Source organism: Pagrus pagrus (assembly GCF_965226575.1).
Source record: "Pagrus pagrus genome assembly, chromosome: 12".
Classification (NCBI taxonomy): Eukaryota; Metazoa; Chordata; class Actinopteri; order Spariformes; family Sparidae; genus Pagrus; species Pagrus pagrus.
In genome coordinates this window covers 23,592,341-23,612,216 of record NC_140196.1, presented here as the reverse complement: position 1 = coordinate 23,612,216, position 19,876 = coordinate 23,592,341, and the positions used below count along the sequence as shown (strand labels likewise).

General features: G+C 42.4%; 1 protein-coding gene across 8 annotated transcripts in view; it reads right to left on the bottom strand.

Moving 5' to 3' along the window:
* The window catches only part of carmil3 (capping protein regulator and myosin 1 linker 3), a 97,045-nt gene extending 80,742 nt beyond the window's left edge, over positions 1–16,303 (bottom strand). For 6 of the 8 annotated variants that reach the window (XM_084369071.1, XM_084369077.1, XM_084369076.1 and 3 more), the window contains exons 1-3: positions 16,218–16,303; positions 14,361–14,662; positions 9,773–9,867 (exon numbers count right to left, since the gene is read on the bottom strand). In XM_084369071.1, the coding sequence (XP_084225197.1) occupies positions 9,773–9,867; positions 14,361–14,418 (153 nt within the window). In that variant the 5' untranslated portion in view covers positions 14,419–14,662; positions 16,218–16,303. Of the gene's footprint in view, positions 1–9,772; positions 9,868–14,360; positions 14,699–16,217 lie in introns of those variants that run through there. The other 2 variants (XM_084369073.1, XM_084369072.1) reach the window with 2 other exon arrangements.
* Between the last annotated feature and the right edge of the window lie 3,573 nt (positions 16,304–19,876).

Below are 19,876 nucleotides of genomic sequence, written 5' to 3'. Positions count from 1 at the left end.
CAGCAAAGGACACAGCAGGTGACAATCTCAGGAAGTGATGAGGAAGTGGCAGAGAGAAGGACCGGTAGGCGAAGATGCTGGGATGGGGGGCTACAGAGGTGCCCTTGCTGTGACAGCACAGTGTCAGAAGCACCAGTTCAAAGAGCCAGCGAGCCGGCCAACCCCTGAAACAGCCTGCGAGGGCAGGCTGGGAGTGTGTGTCACACAGAGAGAGCACGTGTAAAGTACGTGCATGAAAAACAACAAATGTATCTCATTCTGGATGTGTGCGTTTGCGTGCACTCGCAGCCGAGAGGGCAGAGGGCGGGGGCTTATATTAATCATAAGCTGTCAGGCTCTGGGTCTTGCACTTCAAACGAGATGGTGCAAATCAAAGTGTGTCTCTGGGTCGTGTGTGTGTGTGTGTTGCAGGGCTGCCTCTGAGGGAACAAGCTAAGGATCAGTGCCAGATTTTGCCGCCTGCGGTATTTCTGGCTCGTCCACAAGGGCATTTTAAAACACACGCACATCACACACACACACACACTACGAAATCAGAAACATTCCGATACAAACATTTGCATAAGTCCGACATGCTAGAACAGCGCACACTCGTTTTGACTCTCATGCACGTATAATGATGCACAATAGCTTGCTAAGCTGGCTTTGGACTACACTTGCCCATCTTTCCTCCTCTCTCTCTCACTGTCACACACACACACACACACACACACACACACACACACACACACACACACACACACACACACACACAGAGTCAGTCAGCTCCCATCACTCAAGTGAACTCGGCATCACAAAAACACAACCCTGCCATCAGTCAATCTGTCAGCTTACACGCGTGCGTGTGTGTGTGTCTGTTAGTGACGGGGGTTTGAAAGCACAGATGCCCCAGGTCTGGCTTTATAAGTGGACTTTAGAGTGGTTGGAAGAGAGAGAGAGAGGGAGAGATGGAGCCAAATGAGAGGAAAGAAATGCAAAGCTCAAAAACACATCTTGTTCCAGATTCTCTTATAAAAAAAAAAAGTCCAATGCGTCGAAATCAAAGAGATGGCAAAGAGAGAGCTCTGAAACCCAAAGGACCTCTTAAAAAAAGAGAAAAAAGATAGGGTAAGAGACAGATAATGGGAAGAGGTTGCAGGGTTGTACTAGAGATGGGATAGAGTGCATACGAGGAGAAACAGGAGCTGAAGACCTGCCACGATTGGGTGAATGGGCTCAGAGGAAAGAAAGGGGTAGGGGAAAATACAAATAAAAGGGGGGAATGTGGGATGAGATGGAGACAAGTAAGTGAGCAGCGAGTGTGGGAGAGGCCAAACAGATGGAGGAAAAAAGAGAAAAGAGGGGTAGGATACAGGAGCATCAGGACAATGAGAGCAAAAGAGCAAAGGAGAGAGAAAAGGAGAGGCAGAGATACTTTGAGCTGCCTCAGTACACACACACACACACACACACACACACACACACACAGACACACACACACTCCTTCACACTTTCTCGCCTTCTCATGGGGGAAAAGAGAAGGTCAGCAGTCACACTTCATAGCCCCTCCACCATAGGCTACCAACATGTGTTATGATAATCAAAGGAAAGCACAGTCCTAATTACAGCACAGAGCGCTCGCCACGCACCGTCAGATGCTAAATCCCGAACGCTCACAGAGAAAACGACTCCATGCTGAGCATCTTGCAGCGAAAAGCCATGAAGAGAAAGCCGTGGATGATGCAGTGGTAACGTTCACAACATTACGCAAGCATATTACATTAACAGATGGAAGTGTTGTTGTCGAGAGACTGAAAAGAAAGAGAAGATTCTGCTGCGAGCACGGGCTGTCTCTGCTTTACTGCTTTGTACTCGGCTTTCTTTCACAGCCCAGCGCACCGTCGGAGTCCCTCTGCAACAAGGTGTCATCTTGAAAGCAAGGCCCAAATTCACCATTTAAAATGTACAAGATGATAATGTAATACAGTGAGCGTGTAATACGTTTGACTTTGTTTACCATCAACCACAATTTTCTGAGCTTACAAAACAGGTAGTTGAAAAGATGCTAAGAAGCTGGCTCTGTTAAGCCCCAGTGATCGTGTATTCACTGTCCCGCAGGCGTATAAACAATGTAGAGTACAAAATTGAATCCGGACTGAGACCATGAGAGTCAAATACATTCTCCCTCCCCAGATCGCCTCTGTCTGGTTGTACAGTGTGAAAGTCATAAATGTCAGAAAAGGAAAGAGGCTTCGTAAATCTTCCACGCCACTTGGAGCATATTTGTTGCTTGGCCTTGCTACATTTCTCACTGCACCTGCAAGTTCAGTCACATTTTCTAGGAGTTGTCAAAAGGGATTCTGGGAAATGTAGCAAATCGGTAATTGAAGAACGTGAGGCAAGATCCTGGAAAGTGGGTTCACTGACAGAGTAAATTACAACACCTATCACTACAGTTACAACATAATTATCACAAATTGATTATGATTGAGATCAAGGTTTTCAGAAGGCGCCAACGAATAAGGCTCCTGCTCATCTATCTTGAGCTACTCTGGCCGTGGATTGCTATGCTAACATCTCTGCTCTGCCCGTGGTGTTTAAGGAGAAGTGCCGAGTGTGCAGAGGCTTGTAAGAACTCAAACTGTGCCAGGATGCATTGCTATGATATTCGGTGTGCTTTGTCTTTAAAAAATTATTCTAGCCGTAAACGCTAAGCAGCTAATGCCTGGTGGCTGAATCTTGCATCTCAGACAGGCGTGTCAAATCATATACTGTAAAGAACCAAGAAATCCTGCACGTCATCCATTTCTTGTACACACTTTATTTTCGACGAGTAGGTAGGTTAGGCAAAATGAACAAATTAGGGTTATTTGTTTCTGTGACTATTAAAGCAAAACATATCAGTCCATCTATGAAAACAACCTCTAACAACCAGCCTGTGTTTGTTAATGGTGTGTAAAGTGTATGTGGTGTTGATCAGTTTGTTAGATTTGATAATATCTAAGGCAAACATGGTGTGAATTTCATTTTAGCTCTAACAAGAGTATTTCAGGAAAGATTCAAGGTTACTGTGATAATACCATGCCTGTGTCGGCTTATTGGTTGGTTGGTCAGTGACCTGTCCTGTGTACTTGTATGGTGCGTCTCTGCACTTGTTTTATGACAGAAGAAGGACTTGGGGCCATCACCAGTGGAGGTAATAAAGGTCCATGGGAGCATTATCTAGTGTCCAGACCCTGTTTTTGTACTTTTGGTTGGTTTGTCTGTCAGCAGAATTGCACAAAATGTACTGAGTGGATTTCACCAAACTTGGACTGAGGATAGAATGCCCAGAAAAGACCCCACTAACTATTGGTGTGGATGGGGGTAAAGGGATGGATCCAGGATGTTTTTTTCTCACTTTCTTTAACATTGTGAAATAGGGAGTTTTTCAATAATGCATGGATCTTGATGGAAAAAAATAAATAAATAAAAAAATCAGGCGTATTTAGGGGGCTGGTATCTCTGAGTGAGTACAATTTCATGTGGCTCCAAATAAAAATCCAGATGTAGTGGCTGTAAATATATCTTATTCAATATTGGATTAGGTTTGGTTGATTTAAAGGGGACTGTTGGGCCTTAGGGGAGGTATGTACTCTACTGAGTGCCCCTCCAGTTTGATCATTTGATACATCCCTAATTGTACATTGAAACAAATCTAAACTTGAAACATGTATAAATCATTTGACTGTGACTTTGCTTGACATATTAGTCCCAAATACTTGTTAAGATCCCAAAAATGCTAGATCCTACATTGTCCAATAAAGCAACCGATAGTATGTCTTTATTAGACCATCTCTGCCTGGTAAATGCCAATGTCTTTCAAACTCTGCGTCTCTGTTTTGAAAGGCAGCTTGTCATTAAAAATCTGTAGTCTCCTGGCCAAGATAACCAAGACAACATCATCAGCTGTATTTTTTCTAACTTTGGAGAGCTCCTTCCAAGGCCGCAGTAGACACTATATTATAATAATAATGACAACAATAATAACAAGGCTGGGCAGGCTGAGCTGCACTCCTCATGATGAGTAACTGAACTTGATGTGTAAATTAATACACATAATTTAATGTCAGTTGTCTAATATGAGAACTCCTAACTACGCAGGCTTGAATTCTGCAGCAGAGAATTACCTCAGGGTCTGGACAAATCAGTTAAGCACAAGTCAATGATGTGGTTTACACAGGACAGACCACTGAGGAACAGAAGCAATTTAACAATTCCAAAGAGCGATAAAATTCAATAATTAAAAAGATGCAGAGCGAGGAGATTGAAAACGCTAATTCATGCAGATGAGGTTACAAGACCCCAAGGAGTATAAAGAAACATAGACGCTTCGAAACAATAAAAGGAAGAAAAAATAAAACAACAGTAACAACATTACACTAAAGAGCAAAGGCAAACGAGAGAAAGCTCAAAGAAAAATGTTGATGATGTTGATTCACTACAAACTGGAGGCAGATCTTGAAACAACCAGCTTTTCACTACTTTTATCTTATTTATTTAATCCCAAAACACTCTTAGCCAAAGATCCAGATTTGGCAATGTTAATGACTGCCAGCTGCAATAAATTTAAAGTCAAACTGATTTTACAGCATTTAGCACACAAACAAGTTTCTCTCAGGGTTAGGGTTAGAGTCTTCACAGTCTGTTAACTGTTTAGACCATCGACTCAGATAACGAAGAAGCCCATAAAAAAAGAAGCATAGGAGGGACCTCTTCAATGCAACGTGCAGGGTAGATAGAGGTAGCAGTCATTGAATTAGTATATGGTGAAAGAGTATCAGAAGAAACTTACAAAATAATAATATAAAGTGTTCTTAAAAGTAAAGAAAGTTCATTAACCCTTGAATAATCCTCTCAAACATCTGATAGAGGATATTTTCACCTGTTATATGTAGAAAAAAGATTTTTTACGTATTATGCCCAAAAATATTCCCAGGGTGCACTGCAGTTTTCAAAAACAGTTTTTAATACCAATTCTGTTATACTCTTTAGCATGCTAGAAAAAGGATTTAGTATATAAAATGCATTATTCCGAAAATACATGGATGTCAGATAGGCTTGGGCGATTGTACGAATATATCGCCAATCGCGAGTCCATCACGGTTGGTTTCATTTTTGGCGTTTTTTTTGGGCGATTTTTGTCATTTTATTTTGCTTAATTAATGGTCTGCCTCCACAGAATTCAACATGGTACATATAGTTCATAATTACTATGTAGGGCACAATTCAAAGTGTGGGCGTATTGGAACTGGCAGCTTCACACATGATTTCCGACGAGTCATTCACAAAATGGCGGTGGTGAAAGAAACGTTAATTCATAAACCATATTTGAGAACTACATCAAAAAAAGATGTGCAGTTGTGCACCCCGATCGTTATAATAGGACAGGTTTGATATCCTGATCTCCCACCCGTTTGCTCATTTAGAGGCTGTGAGCGAATGCATCCTTCTGCAGCCTCGTCCCCTGCACCCGCAAAGCACGCTAAACTTTTTTGCTGCATTCATGTGGCATAGGAAGATCCGAGTTTCCAAGTTGTTTTCCTGACATGAGGTGGCGTTCATGTGAATTATCCCATTCTGCAAAATCATTTTTAGGTTGTTTTTTTTCATCACATGATTGCAACATCCCCACTATATATATATACACATCAGCAACTGCCGGTTGATGGGCTGACGGTGGCCGATTGGAAATTTTTAACATATCGCCCAACTCTAATGTCAGATTGCATCCGGTCAAATTTTGCAGTTAAGCCAGGATGCTTTTTTTGACTATTCTGACCCACAATCATCTGTGCAGCAAAAAATATGCCACATCTATTGAGCCACAGACTGATGACAGCTCATTGGCTGTGTTCCAAATCCCAGATTTTATACTTCAAAATTTCAACAGATGCTAGAGCAAGAAGGTCAAAGTTCAGTGCACAATGTTCTGACAAAGTAGTATGTCCTAGTTGTATGCATACTGCATGCAACAGTGTCAGGGCAGCTGCAGTACATACTAAAAGCAAAAATAAAAAGTATGTGATCTGGAATGCAGCTCAGATGTTTTCAGGGGGCTGCCGTCAAGGAGAAATCACTCAGCATGTATCCTGCTTGTGGGGAAGTTTTCATAAGCAGTTATATTGTTTGTATTTAGTTTAGGTACAGAGGGTTTACTGTGCAAAAGTTGTGTAAATGAATACCCCAAAATGTCTAAAACCTTTTTCAAACTTTTTACCCAGTGTACCACCTCAGAAGATATTAAGCTCTTGAAGTACCACTGTGACGACTGTCGTCAAGTCATATCATGCTGCTAACATTAGCAGGTGGCATGAATGCTTCAGCAGTGCTGCTTAAAGTAGCCACTGGCAATGATGCTTGGAACACTGCCGTCAAATTCTATTCAAACAGGGCTGTTTGAAGTATTCTCCTCCTGCCGAGCACTTCTCTTCCTGATAGTTCATGTGTAGCCACATCTGTAGTGTTTTTGAGCCTTTCATTTTACCTCCGTTTACTACCTTCCCTTCACAGTTTGAGATTAGCTTGTAATTAATCATGGATGATGCGACGTGCATGAACGTGACTAGGTAGACTAATAGGTTGAAACAATATAATAGAGCGAGGACGAAACTTATTTTAAATTAGTATTTAATAAGTATTTTTATTCCAGTGTCTGTAGTAGTAAGTGTTCAATATGATTTTTTATATTTTTCATTTTTTTATATTTTTAATGTAAATACAGGTGATTCTGATATTATTGGTACCAATTCAATTAAACTAATACAACAAAGCCCCATTTATTCACAGTAACAGTTGTGGACATGAGAGCGAGACACTCCCTCAGAAAAAAAAAAAAAAAAATCAGCAAAGTCGGCTAAAGTTTGTAGCAAACCACAAAAAGACGATCCATCACAGAAAATACTACATTGCATTTCTTGTGTCCATAAATTGCTTCTCCATAAAAATAGATCAATAAAAATGTCTTGTTTTACTTAAATGTAGAAAAATTCGTGCAGATTGCTGAAAGTGTACTTTAACTGCAAATGGCCATTTCTATCATTTGGTAGTTTATAAATGTAAATATATATAAACATAAATTATTTTGGTTGTAAGTGCCAAGGGAACTGGCTTGGATGATAAAAGGGTTAGGTAATGCGTAATGATTTTTGTGCAGAATAAATCATCTTTAACAATGATTGCTGACCATAAATCATTATTATATAACAACCAACAACTTTCTAAATAACAGGCCTGCTGTAAACTTCCTCGGACAGACTCTGAACACGTAACCACAACCAAATCTTTAAATGCTGCACCACTGACTAGACCTCAAACCTCAGTCCTACGACAGTCTCATGAGCGGGGCCTTTGCGTAACCGCACAACCTAAGTGGAAATAAGCGTCCGAAGCACCCGAGTGTGCTCAGGACTGTCAAACAGTGGCAATCTCAGCTAGTAATAGGCCCATTATTAGGTAGGAGCGAGAGAACCACAGAGTCAACGGAGGATAACACAGAGCGACCAATCAGGATAAATAAGTGGCGGAAGAACCAAATCGGCAACTGGGGCATCACAACACATCAGAAATCTCCTTCCCCCTGTCTCCCTCCTCCATTCCTTTTCCTAATATGGGGTGCCCTCCCCTCCTCCTCCAACACACCCACCCACTCCTCCCCCCCAGCCTCCCTGTGTCTCTCCCTCTCTCTGCCTTTGAAGATGCTTTGTTTTCTGACTTGCGTCTAATCTTCAAATAGGGTGATCTAATAATGGCCCTAAGTGTGTGTATGCGGGCAAGTTTTGATGCGCTGAACCATGTGTGTCTGCGTAGATGCCTTCTGCACATGTCAAACTGTACCCACGAGTGTGTGTGTGCGTGTGTGTGTGCATGTGTGTGTGCGTATGTATGTGTTTTTGTGCATGCACGCCCCGTGATGGAAACATGAATGTTGATGCTCCCCTTCGCATTGCCCTGGGTGCCGTTCGGATGTCATGCCGAGCACTCCATGTGTCTGTCTGCCATGGGGGGGGGGGGGGGGGGGAGTCGACCCTGGGTGTGTTTTTGTATGTGTGTGTGTGTGTGTGTGTGTGTGTGTGTGTGTGTGTGTCGCACCATGATGGCTGGTACAGTCAACACACACAGACAGCTGGATACCAGCAGTCTCCGGAGGGAGAAGGGGGCCAAAAAGAAAGAGCGAGATGTAGAACAAAGACTTTGATGCAGTCAGTATAAACCCAATAGATAACATAATGAAAAAAACTTTCCACAAACTAAAACTAAACAAACAGAAGAATTGAGATGAAAGCTACGATCCTGTCCTGCCAAATCTACTTCAGCCGTGAAGGTGGGATCAACATGAAAGGGAAGATGAAGGTAGGAGAAGGCTTCGCTTAAGCCTTCAGGCTTAGAAAAACTGTTTGCAAGACCAAGTCTCGTCACCGTATTAGAAGGCAATCCTAAATTACTCCACTTTCTCTAACAACCATGTATGACATTTTCAAGCATGAGTGAACATTTTGTACACAATACCCAGCGAGACTGAAACAAACAGTCTATTTACAAACTCCCTCATCTGTTCACCTTTCATACATCCAAACAAATTTATCCATTAGAGTGAAAAGATTGCCTTTTAGAGGGGGAGACCTTGACAACGAGCTAGAATGAATGCTTATATCAAGCCACCTCCCCCCTCGCCTGCTTTCCCTTGAAAGAATTTGGAGCAGTGGCAGTAGCAGCAGCCAAGGCCCATTTGGATAGTAAAAAAAAACTCTCATAAGGCAGAGAGACCTAATTGAATTGCTTCTGATGGAAGGAGGAGCTCAATACCCTTTAACAGGTTTGAGTAAAGATGGAGGGAAGGGCAGAAAGGGGAGAGACGGAGAGAAAGTGAGAGGCGACTGGGGTGGTGGTGGAAGGTGGGAGGAGGGGGGTGATGACGGGGTAGAGAATAATTGAGATGGACAGATAAGGAGGGAGGGAGAGAGGAAACAAAGAGAGGAGACGACAAAAAAAAAGGGGGTGGTGGTAATGATGGAGATAGATGAAGGCGAGGGAGAGGAGGAGAAATAATAGCAGATACGGGAAACCGAGAGAAGTACTGATTAATAGTTTTGATTGGCTTATCAGCTTGTCTTTTCTGTCGTCCTCAGGGGAGGAAACGAGCTCGCTTTCTCACATGCTGTGGCGACGAAGCGTGTGAGTAACTGATCAGTCACTAATGTGGACGACTAGTTGACAATTTCACAATAACAGCGGTGGCCTTGCTTCGCACAAGCTCCTTCAACACGTCACAGGCTGCCCACACACCCTCTGGCATACACTCACGTGAGCTTCTTCAGACAGAGAGAAAACAATAACTGATGCCCCTGTATGTACACTGTGTCGGGCTTGCACATACACACACACACGCCGAACTCTTGCCTGTGGCATTAAGGCCATCCTGCCACATCTAATAAACTCTGAGGATAGACTCAGTAGGCCATGGCATGGTGTCCACTTTGCTCTGCTTTGGCAGCATCTGTCTTAAGCCTGATTTTCAGCACGTCTGTTGGGTGTCTCAGGATGCAATCTGCCACTTCTTATGGCTCTTTCAACTTGCTGTAATTAACTTCCATTGATTTCCATTTGCTCTGCAAGCGCCATTCCATTCCATATTCAGTAACTCGCATGTGAAGAGGCTTTCACTTTAACAATAAAAACCCCTTCAGGTGACCTGGTGTGACGGCAGACAGAGGAGGGGGGTGTCGGTGGGTGTGAGGGTGTTGGCGTCTCTCACCAGAATCCTGTCCTCCGTTTTGCCGCTCCTCGTGTCCTGCTTGATGGCTCGCACAAACTTAATGGCCTGCTTGTCCAGCACCTTCCTGATGCTCTCTGCAGAGAAGAGCGGAGAGAAAAGAGGGGAAAACGAGGAGAGCTAATTACATAATGTAAACACATAACAGAGTGAAAAGCGCTGCCCTGAGATGCACTCTGAAACACTGTGAAAAGCTTTTATGGGGGGGAATCGATAAATTCAAAAATGCAGCTGGGTGATGAATGAAAGGAAAAACCGTAATAAATGAGTGGAGAAACATTAGAGATACACAGATTGTGTCTGCCAATACCAGTTCTCATAACATAACTCAGGATGTTAGAGTAGAGCTCCAATAACAGGGCCTTTTTTACCCCTTTGTGCCTCACTGGAAGCGTCTGATTGAGGATATAAATATGAGGATATAACTACACATGACTTATTAACTATGTGAAATTAGCTCACTACAGCAAATGGAGGGAGCGAAACAGAAAAAATGGCGCTCCTGCTGTGACAATGCTGTTTAAGCGGTGAGAGGGAATAACAACTCCTCGGAAATATTGATATACAAGACAATATTGTACACAAGGGGATGCTGTGGTGCTCAAAATGCTGTTGACAACCCAATGAGATCATGTTAGATTGCTGCATTTTATAACAGCAGTGACTAATAAGCAAATCTGAAAGCAGATCAGGCCAATACACGATCCGCTTAACAAGGTCAGTACTGGTGCCGATACTGATCATACTGGATGTGTACATAAAACCTATGCACATACATCTATAGGAGAGTTTTGGAGTGAGTCAGACTGTGCTTTCCACCATCATCATTTCATTAGCAGATCAAATTTGCTCGAGGTCAAGAATGAACTGACAAGCTCGAGATTTAAGCCAAAACGGACGACAAGTTTAATAAGGGCTCAAAATAATGAAAAGTTTTAACATAAGTGCTTCACGACAAACAAGCGAAAATCTGTTGCTGATGAACACAATGTGTGAAAAAGCTTCTTCCAGTGAGCGATGGAGGTCGGAATTTCCTTGTTGAAATTAAACTAGTTAAAACCTCGACCTCCAAGCATTCCAGGTGCAAAACGCCAACAATGAACAAAGAACTTGGCTAACCGCAACAAAACGATGTCTCTTTGGTAAAGTGTACACACACTCGCACCTCAGCAGTGCAGCCTCCTTACACATATAAAGGAAATAAAGAAGGGAAAGCTATACATGAGGTAAAACAGACGCCATTATACATTTTATTATTTTATGGAACTTTCGTACCTGGAAACGTATCTAAATATGCCATTCGCTTACCTAATAAAAATTTTTTTTTAAAAAGATAATTGATTCAGGGCTGCAACTAAAAATTATTTTCATTATACATTAATCTTACGATTATTTTCACAAGTTATCGATAATTATAATTTGTAATTGTATTAATCATTAAGTTTGTATGTCAATAAATTGTGAAAAATGCTCATCATAATTTCCCGGAGCCCAAACTGACATCTTCAAATTGCTAATTTTGCCCAACAAACAGTCCAAAAATCAAGACTTGTCTTTTATCATCATAAATGACAAAGAAAAGAAGCATATCCTCACATTTAACAAGCCACAAACAAGCAAACGTTTCATATTTTTGTACGAAAATTATTCTATCGATCGTCAAAATAGTTGTAGCTCTAAACTGATTAAGCATTTAAGTCACTTTTTAAGCAAAAATGCCAAAAATTTTAAATTAAAAAAAATATTTGCCATTTTTTTTTAACCTTACGTGAAACTCAACTGAAACGCTTTGATTTTTGAGAGTTAAAATGAAAGGCATCTTTTCCGGATCTTAAACAGTTTCCATTTCACATTTATAAACCAAACGATTAAATCGAGAGAAAAAAAAATCAAGAGATTCATGAAAATAATCTTCACTTGCAGACCTCGTCAAAAGAAAAGTAAGTGGCTCTCGTGCTGAGATTGTTTTGTCAGCCAAGAATAATGTTTATCCCTCCACTAGACCACCAGACACTTTAAGGGGAACAGACACCGAAGTCTGTCCACAGATCTTGGGGGGACACCACGGCACATGAAAATAAAAGTTATTCAAAGCCTTTTGTGGGTCCAGAGGGAGCTGTGTGAAGTCTGATGAATTCCCTCAGGTGATGTCATTTGAGTCAGTGTCAGTTGGAGTCTACAAGTTTAAAAATATAAAAGAATTTAGGGGTGTGGAGTCAGAAAGAAGCGAGACTATTAGACCTCTGCAGCACGCTCCTTATCTCTGCTTGAGGCAAGTGGCTCGAGGCTACATTAGCCGCTAACATATTAACACCAGAACATTCATTACACATTGCACGAACCCCCTTTGTGAACAGACGGCAGTTGAATTGCATTCTGTGTAATGTAGGCACCAGGTTTTGACAAGGAGGAAGAACGCACAGAATAAAAAACTGTAGAGTTGCTGCATTGATTCCTTTTTTCTGTATGTCATGAGTCTGACAATGTTATAGGCGGGAAATGTTAAATCAGTGCAGTGCTCTCAATAAGCTATGCCAAGAAGCAACGATGCTGATCTGAAGGACAATGGTGGCCGAAGCCCTCGCTAAAGCACTTCATGTTGGGTTTCCTTTTTTCACCCACCTGTACATTGTGCCATTAGTACAGTGGCTCACGATAGTAAAGTAAGCTGCATATCAGAGTACTAGGACACCAGCGACTCTTATCTGTGAGCCTTTGCTTGAAATCTTCCATCCAAATTAGTCCTACAGTGTCTGAAATATAGCCGAGTATTAGAAAGTGTTCCCGTCTCCCGATAAATTCACTGTGTTGGAGCTGCTGATGCTGTCATCGTGTTTTGTCTTTGATTTCCAGCTTTGGGATAGACTGCTAGATTATTCCTTTAAAGACAGACGCACAGGGGTGAACAGTCACAGAGACAAGTAGACAGCTACAAAGACACAAACATGAGGCCGGGGAGACACACACGCATACACACATATATCCTCTAGCTGAAGAGGACTGGGCTATTTTTAGCCTCAGAGAAAGAAAGAAATAAAAGAAAGAAGCAGCCCGGCTCATCTCAATGGAACCGACCACAAGACCCAGAGCTGCAGTCTTTAGGGGCCTCTACTCCACCACACGACACGACCCTGCTGAGGCTCACTGAACCGCACCAGAGGCCTCCACCATTTACATCCCCTTCACAATACGACCTGCTCTTCACAAACACAATGTCAACCTATAAACTTGTACGGCAAACACGCACATATGCCTGCAGGCTGCGCGATGTTCACATTGCGGGCACGGGGGGCAACCCATTCTAAATGTGAGCCCACCAGATGGAGATACAGTGCGTCATGCTGTGTCACGATGCTCCACTGTGTCACAATCTCCCAACTCTCTTTCCCAGTCTCTCTCTCTCTCTTTCACTACTGCACACTCATAATTCTCACTTTGCACATCCAGCAACAGCCATGAAGTTGGCTCTCACACTCGAGCGAGCAGCAGCAGCAGCAGACAGGAGGACGAGGCAGGGACAGGGCAGGGGTGGGGTGTGCGGGGATCGAAGGGAGGATCAGCCGAAGACAAACAGAGAGTTATTGACATTAAGCTGGGTAAGACCCAATCGCTTAAACCTTTTAACACACTCTGTGGTCTCCCCCCGCCTCCCAAAGGCCTGCTGGTTAGTGTGACCTCAGCATCTGCTCCCAAAAGAGATCGGGGGGTGAAGAAAAAGAACCAGGAAGGGTCAGTCACCTTTTCCTCCTCAATTCTCTCTGCTTTTTGCCTTTTTGACACTTTGACAGATCCTCACTCACCTCCCCCGTTCCCAACTCCCCCCTCCCCATCTTGTCCTGACAGGTGTGATCATGGCCTAATGCCGCCTGGCTCTGATCACCAGGCCAGACAGAAGGGGCTTTGACCAGGTTGAGCTGGTAAACATCGGGATTTAACTCGCCCCGTCAGGATAATTAGCAGTGAAAGACACACCTTCTCTAACACCTGATCATCCAAACATGTTGGTGTGTGTGTTGATGTGTGTGTGCGCGCGCGCTGTACAACTGTCCAATCTCCCCTCGTGCAGCTGAACCCATGCTGCCTGCTGCTGCTGCTGCACGCAAAGCGCTCGCAGTCGCACAGTAACTCCTACGCGCGCGCACGCAGAGGAGAAAGAAAAAGACGAAAACTAACGAGCGAACGCACATTAAAGCGACGACACGCACACACACGCACGGGCATAACACTTAAAAATAACTCTACAGGACTCTTGTGCGCGATAAATTTCACAGCAGATCTTTATGTCAAATCAATCCCGTAGCTCCCCCGCTCCGAGATCGATGGGATTACGATCTTCACGAGCTTCAACAGCCATTAACTCTGCTTTTACCTTGGGAGACATTTCCTGCGCTTTGCCTGCGGTGATAACTCCTTACAGATGAAACGCGCTGGGAAAGATTTAAAGAGCAGCCGAGCGACGGCAAACTAACCCCGCGCGTCCCGAGAAAGCTCCTACTTCCAGTCTCATCTTCTCAAAGAGAGGTTAAAACACACTTCCCCTCCCCCCCACCCCCGAAAAACTCGCGCTCACCTGTGATTTCTCTGCTGACGTTGGCGAAGCCCGCCGCTGTGGACTCCTTTGAGGCCATGGTGCGCTCCTGCCGCCGGTCCGGCCCCTTCTCCTTCCTCCGCTATCTAATGTCCCCTGAGCGCGCTTCTTCTTCTTCTCCTTCTTCTTCTTCTCCTTCTCCTTCTTCTTCCTTTTACCCCCCTTCTCTTTCACCTGCAGGTGCTCCGGACGCAGCAACAGTCCTACACAGTGTGGTGTGGAGCGATGATGCCGTGGTGCGCACTGGCGAAAAAAAAGCCGAGGAGTGCGAGGACTTCAGCTCACTCAAGGAAGCACATGAGAGAGAGAGAGAGAGAGAGAGAGAGAGGAGGGGGGTTATGAGAGGTGGAGGGGTTACAGGCTGTGCCATTGTGCTTGCATCACTATGTTTAAAATTCTATATATTTTTGTAAAAATCTGCCACTTTCATCTCAGTGTATGTTTTAATGACAGGGAATGACATTCAGAGGGGCCCCAAACAGAGAGGGGTCCCTAAGAGGGGCACTATGTAGTTTTGGAGAAGAAATTGAAACTCAGAATTTTAATATTTATAATATTAATGAGGTGATAACAAAAAAAATCAGAATTATTTATCGTTTCCATAACCGCATAAATAAGCCGTTCTCTGAAGAAAATGAGGTCCCCAGAACACTGTTTGGAGCAAAAACAAGAAAGTTTGTTTATTTAGTTAGTTTAGGCATTAAAAAATCAGTCTTTCTCCTCAGATTTAAAATGTATTCCCCAAAACTACAGTGCTCCTTTAATGTTAAGATCATACAAAACCGAATCGAATGCAAAGGGACAAGGGGTCGTGATTTACTTGTCATTCGGTTTTGCTCAGCATGGATGTAACACAATGGGATATGTGGTACTGGTCAGTGTTTAAGTGAGTTTAAATCACTGGAAACAGCTGAAGGGGATCTGAGATTTAAAATCAATAAAATAACACACATTGATTCCCCCTGGTAGCAATTAAACTTGGGAAGATCCTGTAACTTAGTAGTTCTACAAGAAAGATGTCTCCGATTGAAAGTAATCAATCAATAAATAATCAGACATGAGGGGGGTTCAGCTGCAAGAAGTATTACCCCAGGGGATTTCTTGTAATCCCTGACTGACCAATCCATCACTGACAACATATAGTAGAGGTGAGTAAATCTATCTGAACCATCCACTGATATTTTGATAGTTCTAAGCAATCATTTTCTTATTTTTAATGGATGTTTCTATAAAGCAGCAAATAGTTCAACATTAAATATCTAGCATTAAATACATAATAGCCTAAATTATTAAATACATTATGATGAACATTTAAAAAAAAAAAAAAAAAGCCTATTAGCTTCAAAGCATTTTAATGAATGACTGCAAATTCATTTTTTTTTTAATTATTATTATAATTTTCGTTTTGTTTTCATAACCTCTCAAAAACATTTTCCCGCCCTGTGCCCGCCCCCCTCACCTTTCATCCAATCACTGAACAGGCCAATTGTTACCAAAATGTAGCCTGCTAAGCTAGCTCCTGGAGTTGACTGCCAAGTATTTGTGAACTACAGCCTAAACGCAGCGCGAAGAAACTTCTCCCTTAATTGCTTAAAAATGCTACAAAAAGCTACCCAACCAGCCAGCTAACTGACTGTCAGCTAGTTAATTCGAAATATTATTCAGCAATACAATAAAGAGCCAGTGTTAGCGACATTTAGCTAGCTAGCTAAAGTTAGGTAATGTAGAGTTACCTTAGCAGTGCCGTGATTTTAAAGATGTTCTCAGAGAAAGACACAACTCCGTGAAGAGCATAAACAAACGTGTTGTATGTATACATGGCCTCATTTACTCACTTACTGGGAATTATGTATGTAGTCTGTCTCCTCCATTGTTGCAGCCAAACTTGATCGAGTGACGGTGGCGGTTTATTAGTCCACTGGGAGACTGAGGGCATGTGATTGGCTGAAAGGTAAGGGGGGGCGGTCACTGATGACAACTCCACTGTCATGAAAAGTGAGATTTTAAACAGACAAACACTCACAATCCATTTTTACATTTGATTTAAGTATTTCAGAATTGTTTGGTTTCCTAAGATATTTTACATTCAGTCATATGATAATTTATTTCAGAATGGTTTACTTTTTTAGGCAATATTGAATAGTTCAGGGTGTAATAATGTTTTTTCAATGTTTATCCTGGAAATCCTGACTGAGACTATAAAAAATATCCTGACCAAAACAGACCAGGTACTGCTAAAAGGCACAATATATGTTCAACAAAATCAGAAATTAACTAGCCTACTTCTGATAGATCTCCTACCAATGTATGTATGCATGGCTATTTGTTCCCTCCTGTTACCAGGGGCCATTGCCAATTGTTCAAACTCAATAAATAAAAATGTGCTTTAAAAAAAATAATTGATCGTAGATGTGATTACAAAATAATGAATACAATTTGATACACAAGATTTTCATCCTAGAGGCAATCTAAATTACACCTTAATGAAAAGCTGGCTAGACCTGTAAAATCAAAGCCCAGTCAAAAACTTAATGAAACTCAGTCAGGTTATACATATAAAGATTCTGAAATTCCCCAAACATCAGCAGCCAGAGGAGCACATTTTCTGAAAAGCGCAACATTTTGCTAGTTTAGATCCAACTGTGAAAATTCCAGGCAGAGGGAGCAGCATACATTTAAAGCTATAAGTCTGATAACCAAATGGAGGTCAGAGTTATTCTGATGTTTTCATTTCCCTCTGGAATACTGATGACAGTCTGACCACGGTGGCCTCAAATTCTTTTGCCACATGAATAGAAAGGCACACATGTATTGACTGAATGGGAAGATCAAAAACAGTTAATCTTCAAAATGATTTTAAAAAATCTAGGATTAGATCATTAGAAAGACTTTCATGTACCAAAGCACACATCTAGATCCTTCCTGTGTCTGCTTCTCTTTGGACAGAAAATACGTAATCATATTATCTGAAAGGGTTTAAACTATGGCTCCTCAAAAGTAATGTTTTATTATGTCAGAGCAGAAAGTTGATTCGATGCTGTTGATAGATGTGTTTTTGTGGCAATATTTCTGTAATGATGTGAGGACACTGAGGGAATAGAGTCATTTATCAAACGGCTTCATTCAGTGCCTTTCTGCTCGGAGTTGTGAGATCACCAATCATGGCTCTGATAGGATTTGGGATGGAGAATTGGGAGGCCAGGTTGAAGCTCAAGCTGTAGGTAACAATGATATATGATTCATCCACTCATCTGAATGGCTGCTACTTGTCAATGTCATTGCTTATGCAACACAGTTCAGCTGTCTTTCATTGATGCAGCCAAAATTAGCTCGGTATTTTTAACCCTTTGACCCCATACATCACTTCCTAATATGACAAATGTGCTCATGAAGACATAAATGAATGGGCTGTGGAGGGTGCAGCTGTGTTGGGTGTCATTTCCAAAAATTGGCCCCTCAAAGCCATACAACAGAAGTGTAGCGTCTGCTACATTATATGCATGTATGCTTCTATATTTGCGCATGTGTGTGTGTGAGACCTTTGTGTCTGCGTCTCACTGTTACTTCACTCTGATGAAAGAAGACCCAGTGGGGGGCATCATGCCAGCGAAAGAGGGGGTGGGGACGCTGAAGGAGAAGGGCGGGGGGCCAAGACAGCTTGAATAAGAGGTTTATAGTCTGGGGGACTGTAGCTGTCTCCAGGTTTGATCGGGTTAAAAACTTCAGCACTGTTCAAAGAAGCTCTTGAAAAGACGCTCCATTATTTATTCATCAATGCAGCATCTCGTAGACAGGAGTCGAGATGCTCAATATGCCCTCAATTACTTGTCTGTCTAGGTATGTGCATGAATCTGCTTGCATAAAACAATGCTGGAATGAAAGGGTTTTACAAAGGCGCTTCTGTTCAGGCAGCACAATGTTTTACAATGAAAACACTCATTTGTTGGAAATGCGTTCTGTGCTCCTACTTCAGCAGACATTTGGTAGTCATTTGGCAGGCAATAACCACACAAGACAACGCAACATCTGCCCATAGACGATGAGAGACAATCCACATATCACAGAGACACTTAGGGAGGCAGTGAGGGAGAGAGAGAGGCAACAGAAGAGGAGGGATAACATTGTATAACACACTGGCAACCACATCCAGTTTGTAACAGCCAGCGGATATAAAAGTGTTAGCAGCCGCCGTATCACTGTTCTTCCTGATGTCAGTAATAACTCAAGATAATGCTTCAAAGCAGGCTTTCGATCAGTCCCCAATATTCACCGCAGGCTGGGTTCTCCTCAGTGGATAGAATGTGCTAGAGTTACTTTGAGGCTGAGTGGCAGAGCTGTGATACACTGCCCTCATCTGGTTGAATACAGTCAACATCTCTCCCACTGACAAGTTTATTTCATGCAAGAAGAAGGTACATTCTGAAATGCAAGTTAGGATGGATCAATCCGTTAACTGTTTAACACTTCTGACCAAAATGTTTCCAGATACCTTATTTAGGTCAATGCACTACGACAGCAGTGTAAAAATATTCAATTGAAAGCAAAACTCCTGCAATCAAAATCCTATTTATCCTAAGATGTATCAGCAAAATATATTTGTAAAGCATAAAAAGTCAATTGTGTTCTGCAAAAACGTTTTTGCTGATAAATCATTGTGTAGTAGTTTACTGTTGTTTGCTGTCTACATAGAGCCCAAAGGATACTAAAAGACAACACCCACCCTAGCCACAGTCTGTTCACACTGCTGCCCTCTGGCAAAAGGTACAGAAGTATCCACTGCCATACAACAGGACTACTAAGCAGCTTCTTTCCTCAGGCTGTGATACTCTTAAACTCATCCTCAACACTCCATCATAACAACGAGATTTTCTACCCCAGCCACAATCTGTTCACCCTGCTGCCGTCCGGCAAGATATACAGAAGTATCTGCTGCTGCACAAAGGGACTACAGAACAACTTCTTTCATCAGGTTGAGACTTGTGAACTCATCCTTAACACTCCATCATAAAAAATAGTTTTTCTACCTCCGCCACAGTCTGTTCACCCTGCTGCTGTCTGGCAAGAGATACAGAAGTATCTGCTGCCACACAAACGGACTACAGAGCAGCTTCTTTCATCAGGTTAAGACTCCTGAACTCAGACTCAACAATGCCACAGCACTGGACTACTAAGCAGCTTCTTCCCTCAGGCTGTGAGACCCCTCAATTCATCATCCACCATTCCACCATTTTCTTGTGTAGCATAAAAGGACTACAACTTGCATTTCTTTGTGCAATCCTGTGCTGTTGATTTACAATTACATGAACCTTGAACCTTGAGATAGTTTAGTCCAGTGGTTCCCAATTTAATGATAAGGCCCAGCAGCCCAGTGTTGCCAGTTTTGTCTTCCACCTGGTAGCCCAGGTCTGTTGACTCAAATATACTCAATTATCATAAAATGTTAATTATGATCCATGAGACCAGCAATATAAATGCCTATGAAAGTAAAGAACTGCACA